The sequence below is a fragment of the Ricinus communis genome, chromosome 10, assembly GCF_019578655.1.
Source record: "Ricinus communis isolate WT05 ecotype wild-type chromosome 10, ASM1957865v1, whole genome shotgun sequence".
Classification (NCBI taxonomy): Eukaryota; Viridiplantae; Streptophyta; class Magnoliopsida; order Malpighiales; family Euphorbiaceae; genus Ricinus; species Ricinus communis.
This window is the reverse complement of record NC_063265.1, coordinates 3,686,110-3,713,214: the sequence shown is the minus strand read 5'-3', so window position 1 is coordinate 3,713,214 and position 27,105 is coordinate 3,686,110. Positions and strand designations below refer to the sequence as shown.

General features: G+C 31.1%; 3 protein-coding genes across 3 annotated transcripts; 1 reads left to right on the top strand and 2 right to left on the bottom strand.

The window, feature by feature from the left end:
• Positions 1 to 7,410: 7,410 nt before the first annotated feature.
• LOC8269384 (short-chain dehydrogenase TIC 32 B, chloroplastic) lies at positions 7,411 to 10,053 on the top strand. Its single transcript, XM_002531297.4, has 8 exons — positions 7,411 to 7,743; positions 8,116 to 8,347; positions 8,458 to 8,537; positions 8,630 to 8,783; positions 8,910 to 8,988; positions 9,230 to 9,314; positions 9,451 to 9,497; positions 9,644 to 10,053. Exons 1-8 carry the CDS (start codon positions 7,626 to 7,628, stop codon positions 9,815 to 9,817), a joined length of 969 nt encoding a protein of 322 aa, XP_002531343.1. The 5' UTR covers positions 7,411 to 7,625; the 3' UTR covers positions 9,818 to 10,053.
• Positions 10,054 to 12,069: 2,016 nt separating this feature from the next.
• On the bottom strand, positions 12,070 to 12,650 carry LOC8269383. The gene has a single exon (XM_002531296.4). It carries the CDS (start codon positions 12,611 to 12,613, stop codon positions 12,251 to 12,253), a length of 363 nt encoding a protein of 120 aa, XP_002531342.1. The 5' UTR covers positions 12,614 to 12,650; the 3' UTR covers positions 12,070 to 12,250.
• Positions 12,651 to 12,795: 145 nt separating this feature from the next.
• On the bottom strand, positions 12,796 to 17,253 carry LOC8269382 (UNC93-like protein 3). Its single transcript, XM_002531295.4, has 10 exons — positions 16,114 to 17,253; positions 15,870 to 16,033; positions 15,484 to 15,547; positions 15,282 to 15,395; positions 15,121 to 15,165; positions 14,478 to 14,728; positions 14,192 to 14,282; positions 13,497 to 13,609; positions 13,258 to 13,381; positions 12,796 to 13,126 (listed from the first exon to the last, which is right to left on the bottom strand). Exons 1-10 carry the CDS (start codon positions 16,279 to 16,281, stop codon positions 12,941 to 12,943), a joined length of 1,320 nt encoding a protein of 439 aa, XP_002531341.1. The 5' UTR covers positions 16,282 to 17,253; the 3' UTR covers positions 12,796 to 12,940.
• Between the last annotated feature and the right edge of the window lie 9,852 nt (positions 17,254 to 27,105).

The window sequence follows — 27,105 nt, the reverse complement described above, 5'->3', positions numbered from 1 at the left end:
TGTCCACTTTACTTCTGCACATTGGAATGATACTCAAAAGAATTATTTTAAAGTGACCTTTTAAATCAGAAATTTCTTTTAAGGATTGATTGTAAATCTGCAAAAGAAGTATTGCAAAAAGAAGTTCAAAATATAACTTCAAAACAGATTTTTGCCAGATGGCAAGCCATTCTTTCCGTTTTTGATTTTGAAATCGAATACATAAGAGGAGATTCGAATTCAATACCAGACTTTCTAACCAGAGAGTTCCTTTAAAAACAGGAGCGACAATGCCGAGAAAATCAAGAGCAAAAGATAAAGAAGAAAAGCCAACAGCAAATATAAAAGTTGTTCAAAGCCCAAAAAAGTAGATTTTACCTCCTCTTCAAAGCCTATCAAAACATGGACTGAGATCATCCAGGAAGAAATAGACAAAAGCAAAGAAGACCCGGCCTAAAAGCAATTCCAAATTCAGGAGTGGCTTGCATAGCAAACTCCCGAGTTTTTAAAGATGGTCGAAGAATATTCAAAGAAAGTACATGTGGCTGAAGTTATATATATATATATATATCAACAAAAAAAGAGTTTAAATAGCTATGTGAATATTCATTGAAGATATTAGTTGGTCACTTGGTAATAATGCTTATATTTGGTCTATAATTATTTTATCTAGATTACTTAATTAATTTAATTAATTAATTAATTAATTAGTTGATAATTAAAGTAAACAGTTAAAGAATTTAGCACGTTGAGGAAAAGATAAAAGAAGTTATGCAATAGTTATATCCAAGTCACCACCACTTTTATACTTTAACTCCCAAAGTAAATGAGATAATGGAGCTCTACATGCACAAAACAGCGAAGCATGATCCAAGTAAAGTGAAACTTGGGGGTCCTTATAAAAAGCAGATATCAAACAAAGGAAGGGAGGACCACGATCAACAATCAACAACAACTACTACACTGCACAAAGTCAAGATTATTAAGCTTTAGTTTCCAACAAACTATTTATTTCAATCACTTACTTATATTTATATTTATTTCAAACACTCAGTTCTTTAATCAAATTCCTAACAAATTAAATACAAGTCTTTCAGCTTATTCATTTATGAATATTTGCTACAATTCATTTAAATTTTATGGTGTCTCTTGAGAATCAAAGCAAATTGTTAAGGGTGCATTAATTATAACAGTTCATGTACCTATACACCTGACACGCTCAATAAAATTCCCACCAAACATATTTTTGGCACACCCAGTGGGATCTTTTCCACTAAAACTTATTTTTGGCACGCCAAAGTGGGACTTTTCTACTCATATTTTTGCCACGCTTAGTGTGACTCGTCCTAAAGAATATCATCAATATCGAAAAATATTTTTATTTGAAAATTATATTGCCAAGGCTCAAGACTTAGAATTTGTACGTGTAATAGTAAGGCATAATCTGAATATTCCTTATAAATTGGGTTTTACTCCATAATATGATTCATATTATGATACATATGAAAAATAAAATCTTGTTTCTCATGAAGAGAATCATTATTATGAGACTCTTTATATCCTAACAGGATATGTTATGGAAGGGTAGAATGAATTTTTATCTTCAGTGAATATTTCTGGTACTAATACTCCTTCATTGGCTAATAATTTCAAGATTCAAACAGAATTAGCCTGCAAACATATGGAGAAGATTATAAAAATCTAAAAGGAAGCAACTAGAAAACTATGGCAATAATTTAGTTCAATAATGACTAATATTGTGGAGGAAGTTACTTCAAGTTTGGCTCCGAAAAGTCTTAGGACAAAAGGCTAGGATGTTTTGTCAATACCTTTAAGACATATTGATATGGAAGAACCTGAGGGGCATTCATCCATAAGTTATCCAGAGAGAAATGACCATTAAATGCCTCAAACTTTTTGAATACATGCAAAGAAAATTTATCTTCCACCACAAAAGAAGATAAAAAATAACAATCGTATAAAGGCACCATATGGTCACTTCAATAATAGTCCTATATTGCTACATCAAGCTTTTACTATTAAGAAACTCGGGGTGCATTTCTCAAAAGTCCCTCTAGATGTTCCTAAAAGTGCTCGTAAAGATAAAAGCAAGCAACATCAATAGAGGAAAATTAAGGAGAAACCAATCAATTTTCTAAAAAATCTATCAAGACATGGCCACCTCAATGACAGACCACTTCTAATTGCCACCCTTAATAGAAAAACAAAAGCGAATGAGAGAACTTTACATGGAAAACATTCACGCAAACTGTAGATCCTTAAGAAATACTTTGTTAAAGAAGATGAATCTTTAGAAATTCACAATGGAAAAGTTTTCCATAAGATATGAATTCCTAAGCAGTTCTTGGTAAAAGATAAGCAAAAATAGAAAAATAATGCTCATGTTTGTAGGAATCCAACTCCTCAATTATCTGTGGGATTGCATAACCTGAAGCATTATGAAAAACCTAGTCAACAGTGGCATCAACAACTCATAAGAATACAAGATGAAACACTTCAATTGCAACACGATGATCCAAAAAGGATGGTTTAATAAACCAGAAGAAGATCTCACCTCCATATAGAAACATATGTCAACATGTATCAAGGAGGTAAATAAAATTTATGAATTTCATATGTTGAAATCACAATTAGCATTAAATTAATTCTACTTATTTTTCTTAATTTTATTGCTTATTGTTGTGTCTTATTGGAAATTTTGTACCTTTATGTAAACTATTATACATTACTTAGCTTGTTTGATTTTTCTTTTTATGTAGAAAGGAAAATTCTTAATGGCTAGTAAAATTACAGAAAGAACTATACAAAAGAAACAATAGATTTAGGAAAAAAAGTAAACAATAAGGCATACGGCTGACCTACGGCTAAGAAAATCTTGGAATAATATTTTCTACTACTCTTAGGATCTATATAAAGCTAAAATAAATTATCAATTTTTCTTTTATTTATTTTATATTTTTTTATTATTCTATTGTAAAGTTCTAAAACCACTATTCAAAAATTAAATAAAAGTAGGCCTTATGGCCACTTTTATTTTGTAGTGTCTTATTAATTATGTGTGATGAGTGAATAAAAAATGACAAAGATAATACAAGATGAGACAAAACATATGGCAAAAGATACATATAAATGGAAGCACAAAGTGGAAACATGTCTTTAAGCTAAAGATAATATGAGGAAATAGTAGGTACAAATCAAACTTAAGTAAAAAAGAAGCAAAACTACTTTTGCAAATCAAAAGGAACTCTATCTTCATGACCAAAAGAGTGTTGGTGATCTCAGAAGAATCATAATGGTGAATTGGACGCTGACTTAAAACTACAAAACTAAACAGGTTCACACATTTTAATTATTTGAATTGTTAGAAATTTTAAGGATAAAAGTCTGATTGTATAGCTATGTGGAAACTAAGTATGTTATGATTTAAATATTTTATTAGTCTTAGAAATATATGGTTCCTAAAGGGATAAATATGTGAAAGACCAATAAAATATTTAAAGTAGAGTCTTAAGTAGTTTTCTAAGTTAGAGATATTCTTGGAGACCCAATAATACTTTAAAAAATTTTAAGTTGGGAGCCCCAAGTAGTTCCCCAAGTTAGAATTTTTCTTGGGAATCCAGTAATAGTTTAAAATATTTTAAGTTGAAGCTTTAAGTAGTTTCCTAAGTTAAAAATGTTCCTGGGGAACTGATAGTATTTTAATATGAGATGCTCAAGTAATACTATTTCTTAATGCTCTAATTTTATCTATCGGATTTTCTACATTAACCGATAATATTTTAATATAAGGTCCCCGAGTAAAACTAATTCTTGATGCTTTAATTTTTTCTATTGGGTTTTCCAAGTTAACTGATAATATTTTAATTTGGGAGTCCAAAGTTGAAAATGTTCTTAGGAATCTAAATAATATTTTAAAATATTTCAATTCGAGAGCCCCAAGTTTGAAATATTTTTGGGGGTCCAGGTAATATTTAACAATAAAATAAAATAAAATTTGAGAGCCCCAAATTTGAAATATTCTTGGGAATCTAGGTAATATTTTCAAAAAGAAAAATCAGTTCGAGATCCCCAAGTATCCCAAGTTGGAAATGTTCTTAGGGATTCAACCAAAAAAGAAAAAAAAAGTCAAATCTAAAACTAATTTTTTCATACATATCAGGTTACATCCTAGAAAAATTTTCTAGCAATTTAAATATAATTATGCATAATTACCTAGAAAATAAATATACATAGTTAATATTTTGGGTAAAAAGAAAACCTTTTTAGTCTTTTTCTTTAGTAAACTTGGAGAAACTTTTTCTCTTGTAGGTGGGTATGATTTTCAATAATAACTCAAGTATGAGGTAGTTGAGGGTACGGTATGAATCCAACCAAGCTGATATCACATCAAAAGCTGAGAGAAAGCAATCTTAGATGGGTTAAAATGCTTGAGCATATGACATCACAAAAGAAAGCAGCGGTGTTGAGCGATGAAGAGGCTGTTGGTGGTAAGCAAAGCAGAGAAGAAAGATGGTGAACAGAGAGAAACAAAAAGAAAAAAATAAAATGCGTGACTTGTTTATAGATGCACGTGCTAAATGCAGGAGAAAATATGGAGTTAAATTACTCGTGTAATTGGGCAATTTTGGCTAATATATGCAAGGAGGAAATTTTTTTGACCTATAATTATTTTATCTAAATTAATTAATTAATTAGTTAATAATTAAAATAAACAGTTAAAGGATTTAGCATGTTGAAGAAAAGATAGAAGAAGTTATGTAGTGGTTATGTCTAAGTCACCACCATTTTTGTACTTCAAATTCTCCAAGTAAATGAGATAATGGGGCTCCATATGCACAAAACATGGAAGCATATCCCTAAGTAAAAGTGGAACTTGAGGATCCCTATAAAAAGCAAATATCAAGCAAAAGAATGGAGGACCAAATCAATAATCAACAATAACTATTACATTGCAAAAAACCAAGATTATTAAGCTTTAATTTCTAGCAAACTATTTTTTCAATTATCATCTTGTATTTATTTTTATTTCAAACACGCAGTTGTTTACTTAAATTTCTAGCAAATTAAATATAAGTCTTTCAGCTTATTCCTTTACAAATATTTACTGCAATTCATTTAAATCTTGTGGTGTCTTTTGAGGATCTAAGCAAACTGTCAAGAGAGCTTAGAGATTCACAAAGAATCTAATTAAGAAGTCAATTCAAAGGCACATTAATTGCAATGGTTCGTGTGACAGCCTGACCTAGAGAGCGGTCCATTGAGGGTAGGAAGTGGACGCCGGGACATGGATAAGATATCTGGACAAGGAGCCGCTTCTGTCAGGCTTCTAGGATAGCAACACTCTAAGGTACATGGGTACATGAATGAATCAAATTGCAAATCGAAATGGGACGGGGAATGGTTGATAACATATATGCAAGAAGTTGGAACTAATCAAATGAGAAGCCTTTTGGTTGTTTGGCCATGTAGTTGTAGGAACTTCAAAGTTAAACGTGCTTGGTTTGGGAAAATTCCAGGATGGTTTACCTTTTGGGAAGTTCTCGAATCCACCAAAGGGACAAAACTGTAAGGCCATTGAAGGCCAAAGTGGACAATATCTCATCTGATCTAGTTCTGAGCTATTACAAATGGTGGGCATGTGACAGCCTGACCTAAAGAGCGGTCCGATGAGTGCGGGAAGTGGACGCCGGGGCATGGATAGGACGCCTAGACAAGGAGTGGCTTCTGGCAGGCTTCTAGAATGACAGCACTTTAAGGTACGAGAGTACATGAATGAATCAAATTGCATATCGAAATGGATCGGGGAATAATTAATAGCATATATGTAAAAAGTTGGGACTAATTATATGAGCCGCCTTTTTATTATTTGGCTATAGAGTTGTAGGAACTCCAAAATTAAACGTTCTTAGTTCTACTAATGAGAATACTGCTTGTGGGTATGTCAAATAACTAAAGAATATAGACTGAAAAAGTTATATACATACTTGTGCTATAATCACAACTTCTAAAAGAAGATGAAAAGCTATAATATTATATTAAAAATATTTTGGAATGCCTATTTTTACCATTCATGGAGAGCTAGAAAGGATCAGATTCTATGTACCTGAGCAGTGATAGCTAGGAAATATGGGTTTGACCAACTCCAAATTTTGATAGAAATACAATTTAAAGAAACCAATCATGAGCAAATACTATTTAAATAATTCAATTTGAACAAAAACATCTATATACAATTAGAAATACCAGTTTTATTAGAATTGGAACTCAACAAATTAGTTAAGTTTTAAATTTCAAATCTAAAGTTTTAGAGGATTTTTGACATAATTATCAGAGAGCAGTTGATAACTTTCCAATTTTCAACAGCTATCTTAAGGTGTTTGATTAATCTATGAACATCGTATGGTAGTCATTAAGACATCTAGGAGTTCTAATTTGGAGCTTTTCAGTGACAAATCCGCTTTCAAGCTTTTCACCAACAACTCTTAGTTTCAAAATGAATGAACTAAATTAACCTTTTTGATTTATTTACTCTTATTTATTATTCTTTTAGTTTAAATATATAATAATTCAATTTGAATTTCTTTACAAATAAATAACAATCTAAGGTATGTCTCATATTTCTTAAAAATAATAATTTAAAATTTTATTTAACAATTGAGATTAAATATTTTGATTCTTTTTTTTATAATATTTAAAATAATCTATAATGCCATATTTAATATTTTTATTTAAAAATATAAAAAATAACTTAAATATATATTTTATGTCTAATATAATATGTCTTATTAAAATTAAAATATCTTACTATATATTAAATAAAATTTAATATAACGTCTATATCAATAATTAAATATTTTATAAAAAACAACTAATAATAATCTATCAAACACTTCACAACAATTAGCTGCCAACATCAGCAATAGCTTAATCAAACTTTAAGCAAAAGAGTATATTAGGAAGAAAAGTTGACAATAAGATAAAATGACAGAATTATCCTAAACAGATTCGAGCCAAATAAAGTAAAAATTGGTATTTTAACTTTTTTATTTTTTTTATTTTAATGTTTAAATTATTTTTTATGTAATTAAATGTTTGAATCTAATAAAAGAGTCATTGTAATTTATTATTTATTATTTAATAATTAAATATTTAAATTTAATAAAAATAACATCTAAATAAATCTACCACTGGCTAACAGTCTATGCTTTGTGTAATATGAAAACTAACGAAGGAAAGCATTTAATGAATGAGGAAAATGAAAACGGGGTTATGTAGAATGATAGCACATCTTGCAGTCGGCCGCCCATTACAGTAGTGAGTGGGTTGTGATAGAAGGTATGGAATAGGTGAGGGGTTGTTGAGGGTATTAACAGCTCTTCACCGACGTCTATTTATTGCTCTCCACTACCAATATTACCATATATTAAACACCCCTTTTCCTCGTTACTCTGTACCTATAACCCGTTCTTATATTCATGCATTTCTTTCCTTTTTAAACTAGTTACCTGCTTGCTTGCTGTGAGCATTTCTCCTTTATTTTTCTTATTTTTATTTTGTCAGCTCAGACCAGTTCTTACAAATATAAATATCTCATCTTACTTAAGACAGAAAAGGAAAGAGACACAATGAACATCTTTTCGTTGGTAACAGGAAGGCCTGGTCCGAGTGGGTTTGGATCAGCTTCTACTGCTGAACAGGTTACTGAAGGGATTGACGCTTCCAATTGTACTACTATTATAACTGGTTAGCATTGAATTTCTACTCGTTTTAGTGTAGTAGTAGCGATATTATTTGTGGTTCGTCTTCCGGGTATTTCCTTTCTTGAGCTTTTTCTTTTGTTCTAGTTTTTCTCTTCATTTGGAATTGCCCCAACAAGAGCTAAAAGTGTCTAGGGCCATATTAACAAAATGGAATAAGAGCTAAAAGTTCACTTTTCTTTAGGATTTTCCTGTTTCCCCATTGCCCCATGTATTAACTCGTTTTTTACCATTTTTTTTCTTTTTGTAATATGCCCTGAACTGTGGACTTTGCCAATGCTTGCGGATAGTAATGCAAGCACAGTGTAAAGAAAGGAGGGTAAGAGGAAGAAGATAACAAATGAAAGTTTGGACGCAGGTGGTGCAAGTGGGATTGGCTTGGAAACTGCAAGAGTCTTGGCTTTACGTAAAGCTCATGTCATTATAGCTTCAAGAAACTTGGATGCTGCAAACGAAGCAAAAAAACTTATCCTTAAAGACCATGAAAACGCCCGTGTAGATGTTCTAAAACTCGACTTGGCCTCCATTAAATCCGTCAGAGAATTTGCTGATAACTTCATTGCTCTTGATCTACCACTTAACCTCTTAATGTGATTTTTTTTTTCTTTTTATATCTTTTTCATCAATGTTATTGTTCCAAATTCTTAAATTTAAGGTTTAATTATCCGTTCCTGCGAATTTATTCATTATTAATTTGCAGAAATAATGCTGGTATAATGTTCTGCCCTTATCAGCTCTCTGAAGATGGAATAGAGATTCAATTTGCTACAAATCATATTGGTAGGTGCACTGCAGGTGTTCTAATTGATAATAGCTAGTGCTGACAGTCAGTTCAGTTGTGGTTTAAAATCATTTCACTTCAATTGTTTCAGGTCATTTCCTCTTAACAAATCTTCTTCTTGAGAAAATGAAAGAAACTGCAAGAACAACTGGTATTGAGGGAAGGATTGTGAACTTGTCATCGATAGCCCACATCCACACTTACAAAGGTGGAATTCTATTTGATGACCTCAATAACAAGAGGAGGTATCTGTATTACTGTTTGCAAGTGGTCTTGATTGTTAGCTAGCTAGGGAGAATTTGTGATGAATAAATTGAATAGGTAAGTTTTTATGATCAGAAAATGACTTTGCAACATCATTTCTGCTGTAGTTATTCTGATAAAAGAGCATATGGGCAATCCAAGTTGGCAAACATACTACACGCCAAAGAACTTAATCGTCGCTTTCAGGTACAATATGTTTGCGCTTCGTTCTATTAAGTAATTAAGTAGATTCAAGAAGAATCCAGTTGAAATCCTTTTCAAGTTAGTAGGAGTATTAAACTTGCAATTGAAAAATGAAGCGAGATCATTAAATGCCGTTAATTTAGTAGGAGTAATTTCTTATTGACTGCTTTTTGAATCATATGGTCCTCAAGTTGCATTTCACAATCTTTTGCTAAAATTAATTTTTCTGTTCAATTTTATGCAGGAAGAGGGTGTGAATATCACTGCTAATGCAGTCCATCCAGGTCTAATAATGACACCTCTAATGAGACACTCTGCACTTATAATGAGTATGTTTCTATGTTCCAGAAGAGATTTTATATATATATATATATATAAGGGTTTATTTTTGGGGAGGGTAGTTAAAACTCAAAAGGGTACAATTCCCCCAAGAAGTGCTTCAGTTGATTTACTTTCTTTTTGCAGGAATATTACATATTTTTAGTCTTCCCTTGTGGAAGAATGTACCTCAGGTGACTGTCCTCTTTCCTCCTACTCTTTCTTTTGGTCTAGTCAGTTTCTTTCACAGGGCAATGGATACATCAGAAATTCACCTTAAGATCCTTTCCTTTTCTTTTTCTGTGTGTGCATTTTTTACCATTTTTAATAATCCGTGCAGGGAGCAGCTACGACATGCTATGCAGCACTCCACCCAAGTCTGAAAGGAGCGAGTGGAAAGTACTTTGTGGACTGCAATGAGATAAAACCTAGTGCATTTGCTAGGGATGACTTGCTGGCAAGAAAGCTGTGGGACTACAGCAACAAGCTGATTACCTCAGCTTCAAAAGCTTGAAAGAGAAACTAGGGCTTTTCTCAGAGTGATTATATTAATTAATTATTTATTTATATTTATGGTTCATCCATGCTTTTTGATGAAGGCAATGAGATGAGCCAGGAGCATATATTTGTCTTTCATTTTATGATACTGTGGTGTTTTTAACAGTTTCAAGTCTTTGTTAGTTCCAAAATTCAAATATTCGTGTATTATTATCTAGGTTATGAAAGCATAGAGATTCTGATTTCTCACTCTATCCTCCTGTTTGATATTTGGGAAATCAATCCAATGAGCCCAGAAATCTTTTTACCAGATTTAATATATACATCATAATAAATAAGAAAGTGACATGTATTGTATTTTAATATTGGATAATTGACACATATTTTATTATTTAAAACTAATAAATATATATCAATAATTTATCGATTTGGTTAATAAATTGTTATGTATACTCAGTAATCATATTATCATACACCAATCATATACATTGTACAATCCCTATTGGTTTATTTGATTCAAGGATAGTAATATTTTTTACTAATCATTGATTACTCAAAAGACATAATTAAGATGCAATAGGAAGTTTCAGGTAAGTAGACTGCAAGTGCAGGAGGTGAGTGAGAGTTAGGCTGCAAGTAGAATGCCCGTATAATATGAAAGCAAGTAGTACATCCAGCTGGAGATGATGATTATTTTAGAGAGAAAAGAATTCTTCTGTTTAAGGAAACGTAAAGAATGTTTTCAGGGTGTTTTCAAAAGGAAAAGTTACAGATTTTACTGTTTTAATTTTTTAATTTTTTAATTTTAACATTTTAATATAATATTTCTAACCGATTTTACAAGTTAAAAATACTTATTTGACTTATTTTAAATAGTGTTAAATACCTCTCTTAAAATAATATCATTTTTTTATCCATTTTTACACTAAATTTTTAAAAAAATTTCATTTGTTTTTTAAAAGATTAAAAAGAAAAAGATAAAATTATTTTATTTTTTTCATTCATTCAAACAAAAATTAAAAAAATTAAATGTCATTTATTTATTCTTTTATTTGTATACATTCACCTCAAAAATAAAAATAAAATGTATTCTTTCACTTCAAAACAATAAAAATAGAAAGAGAAAAATATTAAGTGTGCTAAAAAAATAATTTTTTAAAATAAAAAGATGATGAATAAATTTCTTTTAATTAACAAATGAATAAAAATTAAAAGAATTTAAGCCAACATATTTTTAGTGCTAAAAGAAGACTTAATAAAGAATAGAACAAAAATAAAAAGAAATTAATAAAAAGATGAAAGGATAAATAGAAAAAAAATTGTAAGTAAGGGTGAATAAAGATATTTAAGTAATTTCATATGTAAAATAAGTTAAATTATTATTTGGACCTGTAAAACCTGTAAGAGACACCATAATATTTATCAATTAGAAGGTTCAGACACCTGATTGAACAAAATAATAATTCAAGCACTGAAATAGAAAAAATTAAAAAGTCAAAAAACTAAATTGATAATTATCCCTTTTAAAAATGACATCGGACTTACATATTCAATTAATTAAAAATTCAGACAAGTTGACTAGTCAACCTAACTAATTTTAATTTTAAAATACTTTAAAAAGGAAAAGAAATTGAAAGGTTCTTAACCATTTTTTATTTTTAACATTATGTCATAAAGTGAGCTTGAATGAGAGAGCTAGGAATTGTTTGATCTATTGTGTGAACATGTTAAATGTACTCAACTTTTGTCTTTGACAAATGCGATATCCAAATTGAAACCCGTCAGACGTCAAAATATGAGTTAGGTTTCTGAAAATGGAAGCAAGCAAGCGGGACGCAAAGTCAATATACATTTATACTTTTCGAACTATAAGTCAATATACATTTATATTTTTTTACAAAAATAACTGAAAAGGAATTCAAAAGGCTTTCCCGATATTTCTTTTTTTTTTTTTAAATTTAATGAGACTCTTGGCCAGCTTTTAAGTATATTATATTATCTTTTTTTTTTTTATCTTTTTCAATTTTAAAAATTACATTTTCTCTCCTTACTCATTTTTTTATTACTTTATTAATAAAAAATTAACTAGAAATTAAAATAGAAATTATTGTTAAAATATAAATACATTTCAGAATAAATTAAAATAATGAGTTAATTATTTATAATTTAATATATAGGATATTGTTAGGATGCTCTAAGAAAAGAAAATAAGTTAAATTTTGTAAATTATGTAATATTCATGTACTCCAAGCGTATTTCACCTCAATATACAAAATCAATATATAAATAAAATATTTTTTAGTATTAATTAATTAAAATACATGCCAATCATCAAATTACAAAAGTGTAACTTGCCTATATATTATACTACATGCACATGAAGAAGGTAAAATCTCACCCATAAACTATAGGGAAAAGAAAAAGAATAAAAAGGCACATGGGGAGCATATCAACGGGGCTCATGGTCCACCCACAAGCCCGTGGCCCGAACAACCCAAGCAGAATTAGCCACCACAAGAGCGGCAAAGACAGGGGGGACAATGAAATCGATCTTAGATCTCATAAACATACGAGCAGGCAAGCATAGAATCTCTCCCGGCGCATCCAGGGGAATTCTGACGGTCCCCTCTGCTTTGCACTGCCGTGCAAACGAAGAGGACGTAGATATTGCTGATACAAATGCCATCTCAGGTGAGAAGGATGCCACAGCAACTGTGGCTGTCAAAAGCGCAGTCCATGTGGCAGCATATAGCAACACCGGCCGCCGCATAGTAATGCAGTGGCGCAGAGAGGTAAAGAAAGATAGAGCCATTGTGAAGAGACCCAAGTTGTTATATTCGGTTGAAACATGAAGAGATGGAGATAAGAGTACTTATATATATGAGAAGGAGACCTAACCTCAACTACTTCTCTTATCAAGAAAAGAAGAGTAGGAATATCAGGTTCGGTTAGACAGGAGAACCACTCTTGATTTCAGTTTCTAGTTGGTACACGTGTCAAACTTTGAATTATATATATATTAATGCAAATGAAACATATTACAAAAACCAGATCTGCAAAGGGATGGGTTTTTACGGGAAGATTAGACATGACTTGTATCATCATTTTCCTGAAGCAGTAAAGTTCCTTGCTTCAAATATCATGAACGTGGAGAGAAGAAAGCTTTCTCTACCTGGAGTGTCAAAAATAAAAATCCGGCCACTGCTATAAACAATGCTGCAATCATAATCACCACCATCGTCTGCAATGAGATGTAGGGATTGACAAAGAACACAACTGCGATGGAAGCACTTTGCCAGACCTTGAGTTGCGCAAATGCTCCTTCCTGTTCCGAGAAGAAATATCAGAAGTTGAGCAACTGTTATTGGTACAAAACAATTATCATTATATTAAAGAAACTAGATAGTGCAAAGGGAATATCTTTCCAAAATGAAATAGAGTAGGATTCATGAATACCATATCATGCTTGAAAAGAATTCCAAGCAAAGCACTAAGCTGTGTATTCAATACTCCATCACCGACACCCAGCATTGCTGCCATGAGAAGTGGGTATAGGACACCAAGTATTCCACTTGTTAAACTGAAACATCAAAGATAAAAATGTAAGGACATTCGCTTCAGCATGAATGCTACGGTAATTAAACAAAAAGGGTTCAAGTAATCTTTGCCAAAAGATAAGCGCATAGGAAATACACCTGTACTTTAGCAGAATCCAGAGAAATACAATAGCATGAAGAAAAGCTCCAGCAGATACTATCCAAGTGATTGATTGAAGACCAGATGTAAGTCGACCAGCAGCAAGAGAACACTGACAAGTTCAAACAAATAACATGTCAAAATTCAAATTGAAACTGCACCTGATTCTATAATTCTAGTAAGCGCAGAATGTAAGAACTTAATTACAATGTCACGGTCGAACACTAACACCTAAATTAAGCATTTTCACATGATATCAGTTACATGCTAGCTTATTCAGCTCTATTTAATCATCAAAGGCATACTCTGATACTATCTCAAAAGATCAATATTGAATATCAAATAGGTTCAAGTAAGCTAGGGAATAAATTCTTCTTGCATTTAGGATACGCATTGAGGTTGTCAACATAAAGAAACTACACAAAAATAAACGTTAGGAATGTCCCAAACAGATTTTTGTATCTCCCATTGCAGGAAATGTGATATGAAAAGTATGATATGTTCCATTTTCCCTATGAAGTAAATATTAGTGAGGAAGTTGATTGCTTATTCTACAGTTTTTAGGTAAACAAGTAGATCGAAAAGAATACACCCCTCGGCAAATTTGATGCATATCAAGCAACCAAGGTAATATTGCAGCTCACTCAACAATAATGGTAAAGAATATACACCTTCCTAGATTTTTGATACTTACTATGGCATCAAAAGCGCCATATACTGCCATTGAACCGCCAACACCAGACACACCAAGTGCTGGAGTTACAATATCCTTGGTGAATTCAGCCCTAAAACATAGGAAAATATGTTGTGCTTAGTGAAGAAATTCACAATTGCAGAAAAAGGAAATGACTAGAACATAATCCCCTTTACCATTCCAAACGTTGCTTTTCTTTCAAATTGTCAACGTGATAGCTATAAGATCAAGTATAACAGGCTTATAAAAGAAATGAACAAGTATAACTGGTTAAACATAACATTACCAAACAAATGCTTGTTGTAATCCTGAATATGCAATTAGGGGAATGATCAGCAGCATCCGAATGTCAAGCAGAGGAGCAATAACCGATTTCGACTTTGATATTAGAGAAGAATATAAGCTGACAGAAGAATCTTCTCGTCCTTCTTCTCCTTTGGGGACTCTTTTACTTAAGAAGCACATCAATATGATACCTAAGGTCACAATGCAAAGAAACACAAAGAACAATAATGTTGTGCCGCTGGTAGTTCCCCCCTGCGGCAATGTCAAAGAAAATTGTATAAGATATAAATTAGGTAAACATAGGATGTAATGGAACTTATTTTCTACTCCCACCAACTTATCGAATATCAAAACAAATTATTAACTTTGTTAGGTGTACGAGTCTATCTGTGACCAGTCCTGTGCAGGAAGACAAGACAATTCGTCCTCAGAACTGGTTAAATTCTATGAAATTCAGGTTTATCTGCTTTAGACTGATATTTCTTACTGAAACTACAGATAACATGAAAAGTAAACAAACAAATCCCTCAGTGGTTATTAGACACAAAGCTAAAACTCACCAAGTGAGTTTAATGAATAATGGATTCATTAGGATAAACCATTCAAACAGATAAATAGAATGCAGATGAAAGAGCAGGACATACTGTTCCATCTCTTAGAATAGCAAGTGAGATGAGATTTCCAACCAACTGAAAAATTCCAGGAAAAGAAATAAGAGTAGCAAATTAAAACCTATTAGTACAGTAAATATATTCTCACTGTACAGAAGAAAAAACCTGCTTAATCATAAAATAGAGAAAAGCACCTGGTGGCAGGCAAACACTCCCCAAAATTCTCCATTGAAGTTACCAATAACAGTTCCTTCATGCAAGTCATAATCTGCTGCATGACTGCGCGCAGTCGAAGTGAGATATGTACCCTGACAGGCCATAATAAAGTTAGAGAAAATGTTTTAGCCACACAATACATAATAAAAGAATAATACAGTCCAGAACATGCAGAGTCACCTGTCCAACCCATATAATTGAGGCAGCAAACCCAAGATACAAGGAAGCTGGTACCATTGTATACCTAGAAGAGAAGCGTTTCAATTAAAGCATAGATCAATATATGAAGTTATTTGCTTCAATTACTGAGCCTATTATTCTAAGACAAAAGTTATGCCTTGATTTCCAAAGCACTCTAATGTTTGGCCGGAAATTACCAATAACTCAATGCCAATCCCAACTATAACAAATTACTGAAAAAGTCAAAGCAACACCAACTAATGCCATTATGCAGCATTTTATCAAACATTTCCAGGGTAGTTACAAAATTTAGAATTACAAAGATATAGATTAGAGTAAGGTAGAAACTAATCTTGATGGTTTTAACTATATAATAAAGTAACTACCAAGTGGGCATCAAATTTGCAGCAATGAACAGCCAATAACCAGTAGTCCCAAGAACCACAGCATTCTTGGACCCCAAAAACCGAACCACCAAAGACGCTATTACAGAGAAAAATGTAAAAGAAAGATACAATATCCCAAGGGAGATTGTACCCAGATCATGTACCTGTAAAACAAGAAAACAAAATCACAATAAAAAGAAAGAAGCACCATTATTAACAAATGAAAGAAACCCCACCAACTCACAGTATTGATAGTAGTTTGCAGATTCTGAGCGGCTCCATAGGCAAGAAAGACTAGTAAAAAAGCAGAGCTAAGAATATGAATATCTCTTGTATGATTCTGGGGTGCATGATTCTGCAAATTATCAAGGACCAATGGTCTCTCTTCATCTCTTGCATCTTCAGTGGCCATTTTCGCTTCTCTTGAATTGACCTCTCAATTGAACCAAGTTCAGTTTTTAAAGTAGCATTACTATACAAACCTAGAAATGATTGATTAACAAGAATCCAACAAAGTGGGGCCAAAGCAAGACTGAGAGCCGGCTGGAATCTTGAGAATTTGAAGACAAATGAAAGAGTTTTTTTATATTTTCATTAATTTAATCGAGAAATTACTGCGCCTGTTTGATTCCTGATTCTTTTCCTTTTTCCCTTTTGTACTGTTTCTAAAGAATCAAAGGCAGTATCAAAAAAGTTCTTCGGATAATTCAAAGAATCTGCCGATGAGACAGACGGCGATGGGAGCAGAAGATGACCAATAGTCTCAAATTTTATATTACTTTTTAGTCATTGATGGATCAAAATAGGCTAAGAATTTTCCCCAGAGTTGCTTTCTTTTTTTTTTTTTGGTTAATTGATCGTTTATATATTATTTATCTTCTATTTTTCCTTTTATAAGATCTGTATGGTGAACAAGAATATTTACTCAAATTAAATAAATTCTTGATTTTCATAGATGAAAATATCAAAAAGTTTTGATTAACACATATGAAAATTGCTGTTGTCCAAGTATTTTGAGGCAACATATTCTCAATATATTATATACATTTCAGGCGCCCTTTTATTTCAAGACACATTTCCTTTCTCAACCTTTTCCTTCTCTTCTCTCCTTCTCGTGCACAACTTTATTAGGCAAAGAAGACTGTGAAAAGAGGGGAAAAAAAAAAAAAAAAAACCATAATTATTACAATGAGAAAAGAAAATTAAGAAAAATGGACCTATAAAAAGAAGGAAAGAAGATAACTATATAATAGAGAGAGAGAGGTAGCGTTGCTTCCTCGGCAGAAGCATATAAGTTATGTTCACAACTTTATAAAACCTCTACTTAATATCGATAATGCCGACAAGACATCAACAAGAAAGTAAAAAAGGCTAACAGTGTTTACGCCGCACACAATCTGATTCAGGGATGATATGATTCAGAGTCCCACAGCTCATTCGTGCTAAATGGGTATATTCTGGAGCAAGGAAAGAATTTTTATTAGCAACCAAACCGCCTATTTGTCCTAACTGTGCAATTGATTCCTTTTATTTACTAGGCATGCCTGCTTTCTGTTAAATCAGTCCAAGGTGCAATAGACTAAACCCTCACTGCTATCGTATTATTTCTAATAAGGCAAGGGCATTAGATGGCTACTCTTTCTTTCAGAATAGCAGCACCCTAATCCGATAATTAAAACTATTAATCTGAATAATAAATTTTTTGCACATATATAAATCATTCATAACAAAATTCAAATAAATAAAATCTCCAACTTAAAATATGTCTTTAAGAAAATAATACTTAGTATCGAAGTCAATAATCTAATCACTAGAACTATTAATAATACTATAAAACTACTCGTTCATTATGTATCATGCATCAATATAAAGACCACATGACAATTGCATTAAGTTTTTCCTTCAAATATTTTTTAGCCTAACCACCTCTTTAGGACTCCTACATGATTCAGACTCACTATTAAAATCTTTATTAACCTAAGGGTCAATTGATCTCTATTTTGATTTTAATATCCAAATTGAATATTGCAAACTACATGTTTAAGTGTCTATATGATAGTGTTTCAAATGATTTCTAATCGACCAAAGCATCCTTAACTTTTCAAGGAAGGATTGTAAAAGTCCTCTAAAGCGCGAGGGCGCCTTGAAAGCACAGGGGCGTTTTTTATATGGTCAAAATTATCCAAGCCATTGGAAACTCCATCCGACAAAGACCCAATAATAGAGAAACACCTAGCAGTCAACTAGTCAACACCTCAAAAAGCGTGAGGGTGCTCTCATTTAAGGTAAAAAACCCAAAACGGCAGATGTTTTTGCGATAGAGAGCGCGAGGACACTTTTGAGCACGACCAAGACAAGCATAAGGGTGCTTCTGAGCGCAACCAAGACAAACACGAGGGCGCTACTCTAACGCGAGGGAGGTCTTCGCATTTAATGCGATGTCAGTAACTGTTGTAACCTCAACCACTAAGTCAGAGCCACATGTCTAGAAGTCGTTTGAGCTCTAACGACTCCTTTCAAAAAGCGCAGGGGGCGCTTTTCATTATAACAAATAATTTTTTGACATGTCACCTAATTTGCAGTTAATGAGTTTGGTCCTTGTTGTAATGTCTCTAAGAGGTTGTTATGTCTAAACTCTTATAAATTTTTATTTTTCAACTTTTACACTTAAGTTTCTTCTTTGTATAGTATATTAAGTTGAATCTTATTGTTCATCTGGAACTCAAAAGGGTTGTTGTGTGAGCCTAGGTATAAAAAACAAAAGGAATTAGTTGTTGAATAACCATTTAATGCTTAAGGATTAATGAACTTAGTGAGAGGTTAGATCACTAAAGGAAGAGGTTTAGTGTTAGCCTAAGTACTCCAAGTTGTTTGGTGAACTTGAAAAATTTAAATGTTGTAATCTTGAAAATCACAGCGGAATACTCAAGTGTGATATTGAGGAGTGGATGTAGGGAGGATTGTTCCCGAACCACTATAAACTTTTATGTCAATTTTCTAACCCTAACTCTTTTCTTAATTCCTTCAACCTTCCTTAAAATTGTGTGTTTTTCTTACCTCAACATATTTTCCGCAATTTATGGTTATCAATTCAATATACCCTTCTTGGTTCTAAGGGACAATAGCCTTCATCTCTTTTAAATTTTATATAAGAAAACAACATGATCGCAAGCCTCTTATGATATTCATATTATTTAAAGACCATAATTACATCTGATCTTGCCTCGTAAAAAAAAAAACTATACATATGTAAAACTGGTAAAATGCAAAAAAAAAAAACTAAGAAAAGCTAAAAGTTTTATTTTTTGAAGATCTAATAAAAAAAATAATAAGATTTACTTTTTTTTAAAATCCAAGACTTTAGTTGTCTTATGCATTGATTAACATGATCTAATAATATCATATCACATAAATAGAAAAAAAAAATTGCCAAAAATTTTAACTAATAATTAAAATTGACTAAGTAATAGTTTTCAAGTAAACATGAGAGTAAGACTAGAATTACCACTAAAAATAGATAATAAATTTCTACTATCATTATCATTATAATAATTAAAACTATAATAATGCAAATAAAGCTAAAAATTTATGTTCTTAAACAAAAAGTAAAATTAAAAAACATAATTATTTAAATAGCTAAAAATTAAATATTGGAATAAGATCATTTAGAATTAAAAAAATATAATTTTTTAAATAGCTAAAAGTTAAATATTGGAATAAGATCATTTCTTTGTGAATATTATGTTTACATTGTGCTAGTAGTAAGATTAAAACATTATAATATGAGAAATCTAATAATTAAGTACTTTAAATATTAAAGAATTTGTCTTTTTTTAGATATTAAAAAAATAAAAAATATAATAAAATATTATTTTAATTTGTTTTCTTTTATGCTTTATGATTACATGAAAAGAAAATAAATGATTGTGTGTGCTCCAGAGGAGACTAAGAAGTGTTCTTCCAACAACAAGAGCTAAGAATAAAGTAAAAAATAAAAAAATATATATTTAAGAGTAAAAAAAATATATAAAACCTAAAAAAAAAAAAGAATTAGTAAAAATAAAAATTCGATAAACGATGTAAGAAAAGATAAATTATGTAATTTTCTCTAAAAATAATTCAACCGATGTCCTTCATGCAATCCAAGTGAGAATATTTACTTTTTCTTTCCTACCACACTGATTTTCTTTCCTTTTTTTCTTTTTGAATTTCTTAAACTATTTGATTATTGAGTAAAAAACACTGGGATAAAGTCAATAATAAAATAGTTTAAAATTAATTAAAAATATTATTTTTATTAAGATTTCTTTCAAAAATATCGTTTTTCTAACTTTTTTTTAAATTGAGAGTATAGTTATTTTTCAGTTGTTTTTGGATTGTTTTATCCAAAATTTAATTAAAAAAAAAAAAAAAAACCATGATTTAAAAAAGTTAAAAAAAACCATATTTTTAATATTTTAATACAATAAAAAAAATTATATGCTATATGTTTTTCTTTATAAGGTTTAATTTTTATATCACACCTTTTTTATTCTCTATCACATCTTTCAAAATTTTCCTGTCGGCACTAGGGAATGGGTAGGCGTAAGGCCACCGAATCCCGTAGTAAGCCTGAAACTCACAACTCAAACAAATCTCATCTCAAATTAATATTATTAAAGCCACAAATTATCTTAATAGTTACATTTTACATAATTACTTGATGCGGGAAAATTAGGGCGAGACCCGGGAAACTCATAAAATTTACAACTGATACCTCTACTATTGCAACTGCGGAGAATCTAAGATTTTTACAATTTGACATACCAAATCAAACACCACCCGATGATGAAGAAGTCGGGTTACTGAGTAAGAGTCGCGGGAAGACTAACGATCACGAATCGAAAAAAAAAGCAATGGGTAGAGAGTGAGCTAAAATCATATATCTAAAACAGTTTCAAACATTTCAATATCACATTCATTTAATTTTAAAATAATTAATAAATCACGCGAACCATTCGTGTCATGTTAAGACATATGTGTCATGCCATGCTTAAACAAAAATTATTCCACATGCAACGGGACGGAGTACTTCAGTAGAACCCTAATCCCAACTCTAACATCTCGATTTATTTCAACACTTATGTCTCAACTAACCTCAACTCTAACATCTCAAACCTCTCATTCCAATAGGACTGGCGCCCAGAGAGCAAAGCTCGACTGGACCTTACCTCCATCCACTTAACTCTTTAGCCTTTCGGCTCTCTTATCCAATAAGACTGGCGCCCAGAGAGCATAGCTCGACCAGGGACCTTACCTCCAGTCTGGTCACTTAAATTTCTAAATAAGCCGGCGCCCAGAGAGCAATGCTCGACCAGAGCAGGTCCTAATCTTTCTTTCTTAAATTTTTTTTACCTCTTTACCCTTTCCCTATCTCTCTCTGATTATATTGGAACACTCATCCAACTCCTATGTTCTACTACCATCTCATCATGAGTCATCTGCAATATTAAAATTGGTGATAAAGGAAAAACATATTTAAATAGTAATTAAAAGCATCATGCAAATAATAATAATAATTAAATGAAAAATTGAAATTGCAAATGAATAATCACAGTAGCAAATCAAATTTTATGCATGACACGTGCATAAGCGATATATGACTTTAACTCACAGGTTTGACGACCTCTTAACTCTGCTCCGGTGCCTCGGTTGGAGCGAGCCGAACAAACGAACTATCTAGTCACGGAAAATAATTTATCAAAACGCTGAAATAATTGATCATTAATCTTAGGTCTAGACTCTTAGGACTGACTGTCTAAGAATCTCGACTCGAAACAATTCTAACGAAAATCCGGCAGAACCTCCCCTACAACACGGACATTACCCCCCATAAAAACGGGTCCAGAACCTGCCAGAAAAACACTTCAAAAATCCAACAATTCAAACAACGGGAGTCGGGTCCCCAAACTTCACTATTTCTCAACTCCGCCACACAGCACAAAATACAAGGCAGGCAAACTGACAGACAATTATTTTTTTGACTCACAAATATCATCAAATACTCAATATAATCCAATAGACACACAATTAAACCAAGAATTTCTAAAATTACAGGCCAGAGAAAAATTCGAAATTGCCGGAGTCCGATCGACGATCTGAACTCACCATCGGACTCGAAACGACGCACTGACGACGATCCCTACTTCTGATTTTCCGACCTGACTCCAGATCATCCTGAGAGAATTTTCGGACATTCTCGGCCGTCGATTTGCAAACGAAGTCCGATCGCCACGAAACCGGTGCCATTGCGAAGTTTGAGCTGAGGAGAGTCGGGATACGTCCTCTGATCGTCTATAGCTCATCGGAGCTCACCGAAAACCGGCCGCCTCACCCGAACTCTCCTCCATCAAACCGCCGCCGCCAAAAGAAGCTTTCTTGAGGGGAGCCGATCGCCAACAAGATCGGCTTCGGCTCTGCGATTGCCCGCCATTCTCCGCCGACGCCACAGAAGCCACCACGACCCACGCCGCCTTCCTCTTTTTCTTCTTCGGCCATCACCCTCTCTCCCTCTCTCCCGATCTTCTTTCTCTCTCCCCGATCCCATTCCTTTCAATATCGACATTAGGACCCCGAACTTTTTCTTATTACAATTTAGTCCCTGAACTTTCTTAATTACTTACAATCTCATCCTGCAGAATTCTAATTTAACTCCTAAACTTTCCTTTAGCCTTTCAATTAAGCCCTTAAATAATTAATTTAGGCCAAATTAGAATTATAGAAAATCCACAATTATAAAATTACCCGTGACCGACATAAATATTTGCAAAAATACCAAACTCACAAATTTCCATTAAAATCTCATAAAAATAAAATTATACTTTCAATCCTTATTCCAAAATAAATTTCCAATTTAGTCCTAACACAAAATTAATTTAAATAACAAATAATAAATTTTCAACTTAAAATTTAATACCACTAATCAATTAAAATACCAATTTTCCCAAAATTCTTTTATAAGAACATCCTTTACAATTTCTTTCAAAAATTTTCAATATATATAATTTTATTTATACATATACATATACACATACATTAGGAAAAAATTAGAATAACCAAAAATATATTCTACCCTTCAAATAATTTACTTAATTAATTCTTAAAATTTCAACTAATTGGGTATAGAAAAATAACTCATTCAATTGACTAATATTAAAATTTCCATTAAATTATTTTAAATTAAACTAAATAAAAATTAATTTAAATAAAAACTCATTATTAAATATATAAAAATTTCGAGTATTACATTTCCTTTTTTACTTATTTTTTTGTTTTTTACGCTTTCAAAATCTTTATTTTTCATTTCTACTCTTGAACGTGGTTTTGGGTTTTGTACTTGATTTTGAACTTGTAATTGCACTTTTCTTTTTGCTATTTACTTTCTTTCTTTAATTTATTTTAAGAACAATTCTTAATTATCATTTTCTTTCTCTTGCTTGTATTATTGGTTGCAAATATGATCATTCAACCTCCTTTAGCTTATCGTTAATAATTAAAAATTACAGATTTCTTTCTAAGACAAATCATGATTCAAACTCTAAAAGAATTGCAGCAAATCTAACAACTATCTCATCAATAATTCACAAATTCACATCATCAAATAGAAAAACTAAAGATCATATATTTTTTGAAGATAAATTCATTAGTTCATTAATTTCATAAGAGTTAAATCCAACTTTAAACTTTTATTTAGTTAATTTTATGTTAGTTTAAATTTTAATATATTAAAATGCTTCAAAAACAACTACATTTTGTGATAGTAAGTTATAAAAGATAAAAATTGAATTTCAAAACTCAATTCTACATAAAACTAAGAAAATCTAAAAAATAGTATATACAGATATATCATAAATATATATTTTAAAATATAGTAAATTTATGTTTATATTGTATGCTTGATATATAACTTATAAATTTTTGTATATTGACTATTATATGATATAGATATATAAAAGTAATAATACATTATATGGATAAAAAATAAAAAAATATAAAATAATTTTTAAAACATATAATGAAAAGTTTATATTAAATATATAACAGGTTTATTTTAGATATATGATATTAAGATTCTTATTGAGTTTTCTCTATTCAGGTTTTTAAAATATATGTGTGTGTGTGTGGACATAATATCTTTCTTCTTTTTTTTTTCACCACAGTGGACATTGACAAGAAAACATGATATACATAAACTTTAATGTAAATGATATTTAATAGCACTAGCTTTTAGATTCAATTTCATGACTTAGTTTTGTAAATTGAAATTTATGTAACTAAATAGTTTTTAATTAATTATGAGTGATTAGAATTATTTATTAGAACCTATAATACTTTGCAGCAAATATATAGATTTTAATGAATTCAGAAATAGTCGTAGATACTTATTATATACTCATAATATAACCATAATATATTATATATTGTTAAATTTATAAGTTTGTTTAAATTTAAGTTGAATATATTCATAATATACTTCGATGATGCCCTTTGTATATTTGAAATAAACTTGATACCGAATCTCTATTTTTGTACACTCCATTTTAAGTTTGATTTAATTTGACATTATTTCCATGAAGTTTGGAAAGTTGTTATCCTTCGATATGAGAATGCTTATTACAATGAAATTTACATATCTCATGTTTTCTTTCTAATAAGGATAATAAGTATTGTGTCCATATCGATATATAACATAATATAAAAAATAATTTTAAAATCTAAACAGAGAGAATTTGATAAGAACCAAAATATCATATACTTAAAATAAAATCATTATAACTTAATATATATTGTGTGCTGTTTACTTTAAAAACTACTTTTATTTTTATTTTTTTAGAAAATAAGTTTTTTATATGATATATAATTGACATATTCCTTTTATATAATTATATTCATATAATAGTCAATATACAAAAATCTTACAAGATATATATCAAATAAATACAATATAAATATAATTTTACTAAATTAAGAAAATATTTACTTATAATATACCTATATATACCTGATATATATTCACTGTATACTTTTATTATTGTTTTATATTTTTAGAAGATAATTTTTTCTATATAATGTATAATTAATGTATTTATTTATATACATATATTTATATAATAGTCAATATATATAAAAAAAACTATATGATATATATCGAACATACAATATAAACACAAAAGAATAATTTTCGCGGGCATAGAAGTAGGAAAATGGAAGCTATTTGCATAGTAGAATATATTTTCTCTAAAAAGTGAAAAAGTTATTAAGCTTTGGTTGAATTTTGGTGCTGAGTGTGCCACGTGTCTAAGTACACGAACCTTTGTAATTAATGTGCCTTAATTGACTTTTTTAATTATATGTCTTATGAATTCCTAAACTCATTTACCACAATTTTCTTTGATCCTCAAAAGACACTGCAAAAATTAATTGAAGAATAGCAGTAAATGATTGCTAAATGACCGGTATTTAATTTACTGAAGGATTGCATAATTAACTGAATGTTTAGAATGAACATAAATACAAGGAAAATGTCTACATAATAATAATTGGCTGAAAAATTAAAGCTTTAGAATGTGTGTTGCTTGGAATTTGTATTGTGCAGTGTAGTTGTTGTTGTAGAGTTATTTGTCCATTCTCTTCATTATTGATGCCTGATGCTTTTATACAGATCACCAAGTTTCAATTTACTTGGGGATATTTTTCTGCCTTTTGTGCTATAGAGCCCCACTATCTCCTTCTTATTAGGGAGTGGGGGTAACTGCTTTTTATAACTCCCCATGTCTGTACCTGTCACCCACCCTTGTTTCTATGTATTTATAACTAACTAAGCTAATCAATCAATTTATCTAACTAATTAAATTAATTAATTTAATAATTATAGACTTTTAGTCTTTTGGATTTTTCTTTTTATTCTTTAGACCTAAAAATTATTTCTAGACCCAACAATTGCCCTTCATATATATGCCTAGCCTATAGGCTCAGGCTATATATATGAATTTCTTTTCTTTCAATCTTCATTCTTCTCATCCTTACACAATCCACGATGTCAAAGAATTTTAGGCCTAAAATCTAATATCACTCATATGACGCGTGGTATTAGGAAACCAAAGCAAAACAATCTTTAGAATCCTAAGAAAATTTAAATTCAAGCTTTTATCTCTCGTTAGGACTCCAAAACACTCTTCTTTTCAACTTCCTCCTTCAAAACCCATATTTTTTTTTTGACTTTGTAAATAAAAACCCATTTAAAATTACAAATATACCTCAAAGTCCCTTATGCTTTCCCCAAAATTCCACTTTTTCTCATTTTTCTCTCTCCTCTCCATCGGATCCCCTCACTAGTGGTGCTATTTCAACGTCCTCCCTTTTCCTCGACGAGAACAGTTCATCCTCATCACTTAACGCCGACAGCCTTCCTTTCAAGTCATCACCATTGCTGCCTTTAAGAGAATAACAGTTATCGTCCGCTATTGAGAGCCATGTTGCTCACGTCGCTGTTACCGTTCACCCGCACGTTGTCTCATTGTCGTCTATAGCTACTACCGTTTGCTCGTGCAACGTCGCTGTTGTACGCTTACCCTTCCTAAACAACATCGTTGCTCCATCTGATTTTGGGACTATTTTCTTCAATGGTCTTGGACCAAACCAATGATCAGCTAGTCTGATTCAAATCAAACCCATTTGCTCTGATTCTTTTAGTGATTTGTAGGACTCCGCTTCTGTAAAGACTCGACCTTGGTATTGGAAAGTGTACCCACTTGTAAAAGAATTTCTAGTATATCAAATGAGGCATAAAAATGTACAATTTTTATCCATTGTCCTTAATATTTTATTAAATTTTTGGCTAAATTAGAGCACAAACTACCTAGAAAATTTTTAAGACATAACCTGATGTGTGTAGAATATGTTTGCTTTTGAGGCACTGAGAATTTGTGTTAAAAAGTTTTTATTTTGGGATCTATAAATTTTATTTTGGAGTTCAAAGTAAAAATATTCTTCTCGGAATTAGAAATTCAAATTATAAGAACCTCAAATAAAAATTAATTTTAAGGCCTCACTGAAATATTTTTGGATCCCCAAGAACTATTTTTACTTTAGGCTCTAGATCCCCAAGTACCATTTTACTTTAGGCTTTCTAAAAAATATTTTAAAATATTCTTTAGATCCCCAAGAATATTTTTAACTTGGATAACTAGATCTCCAA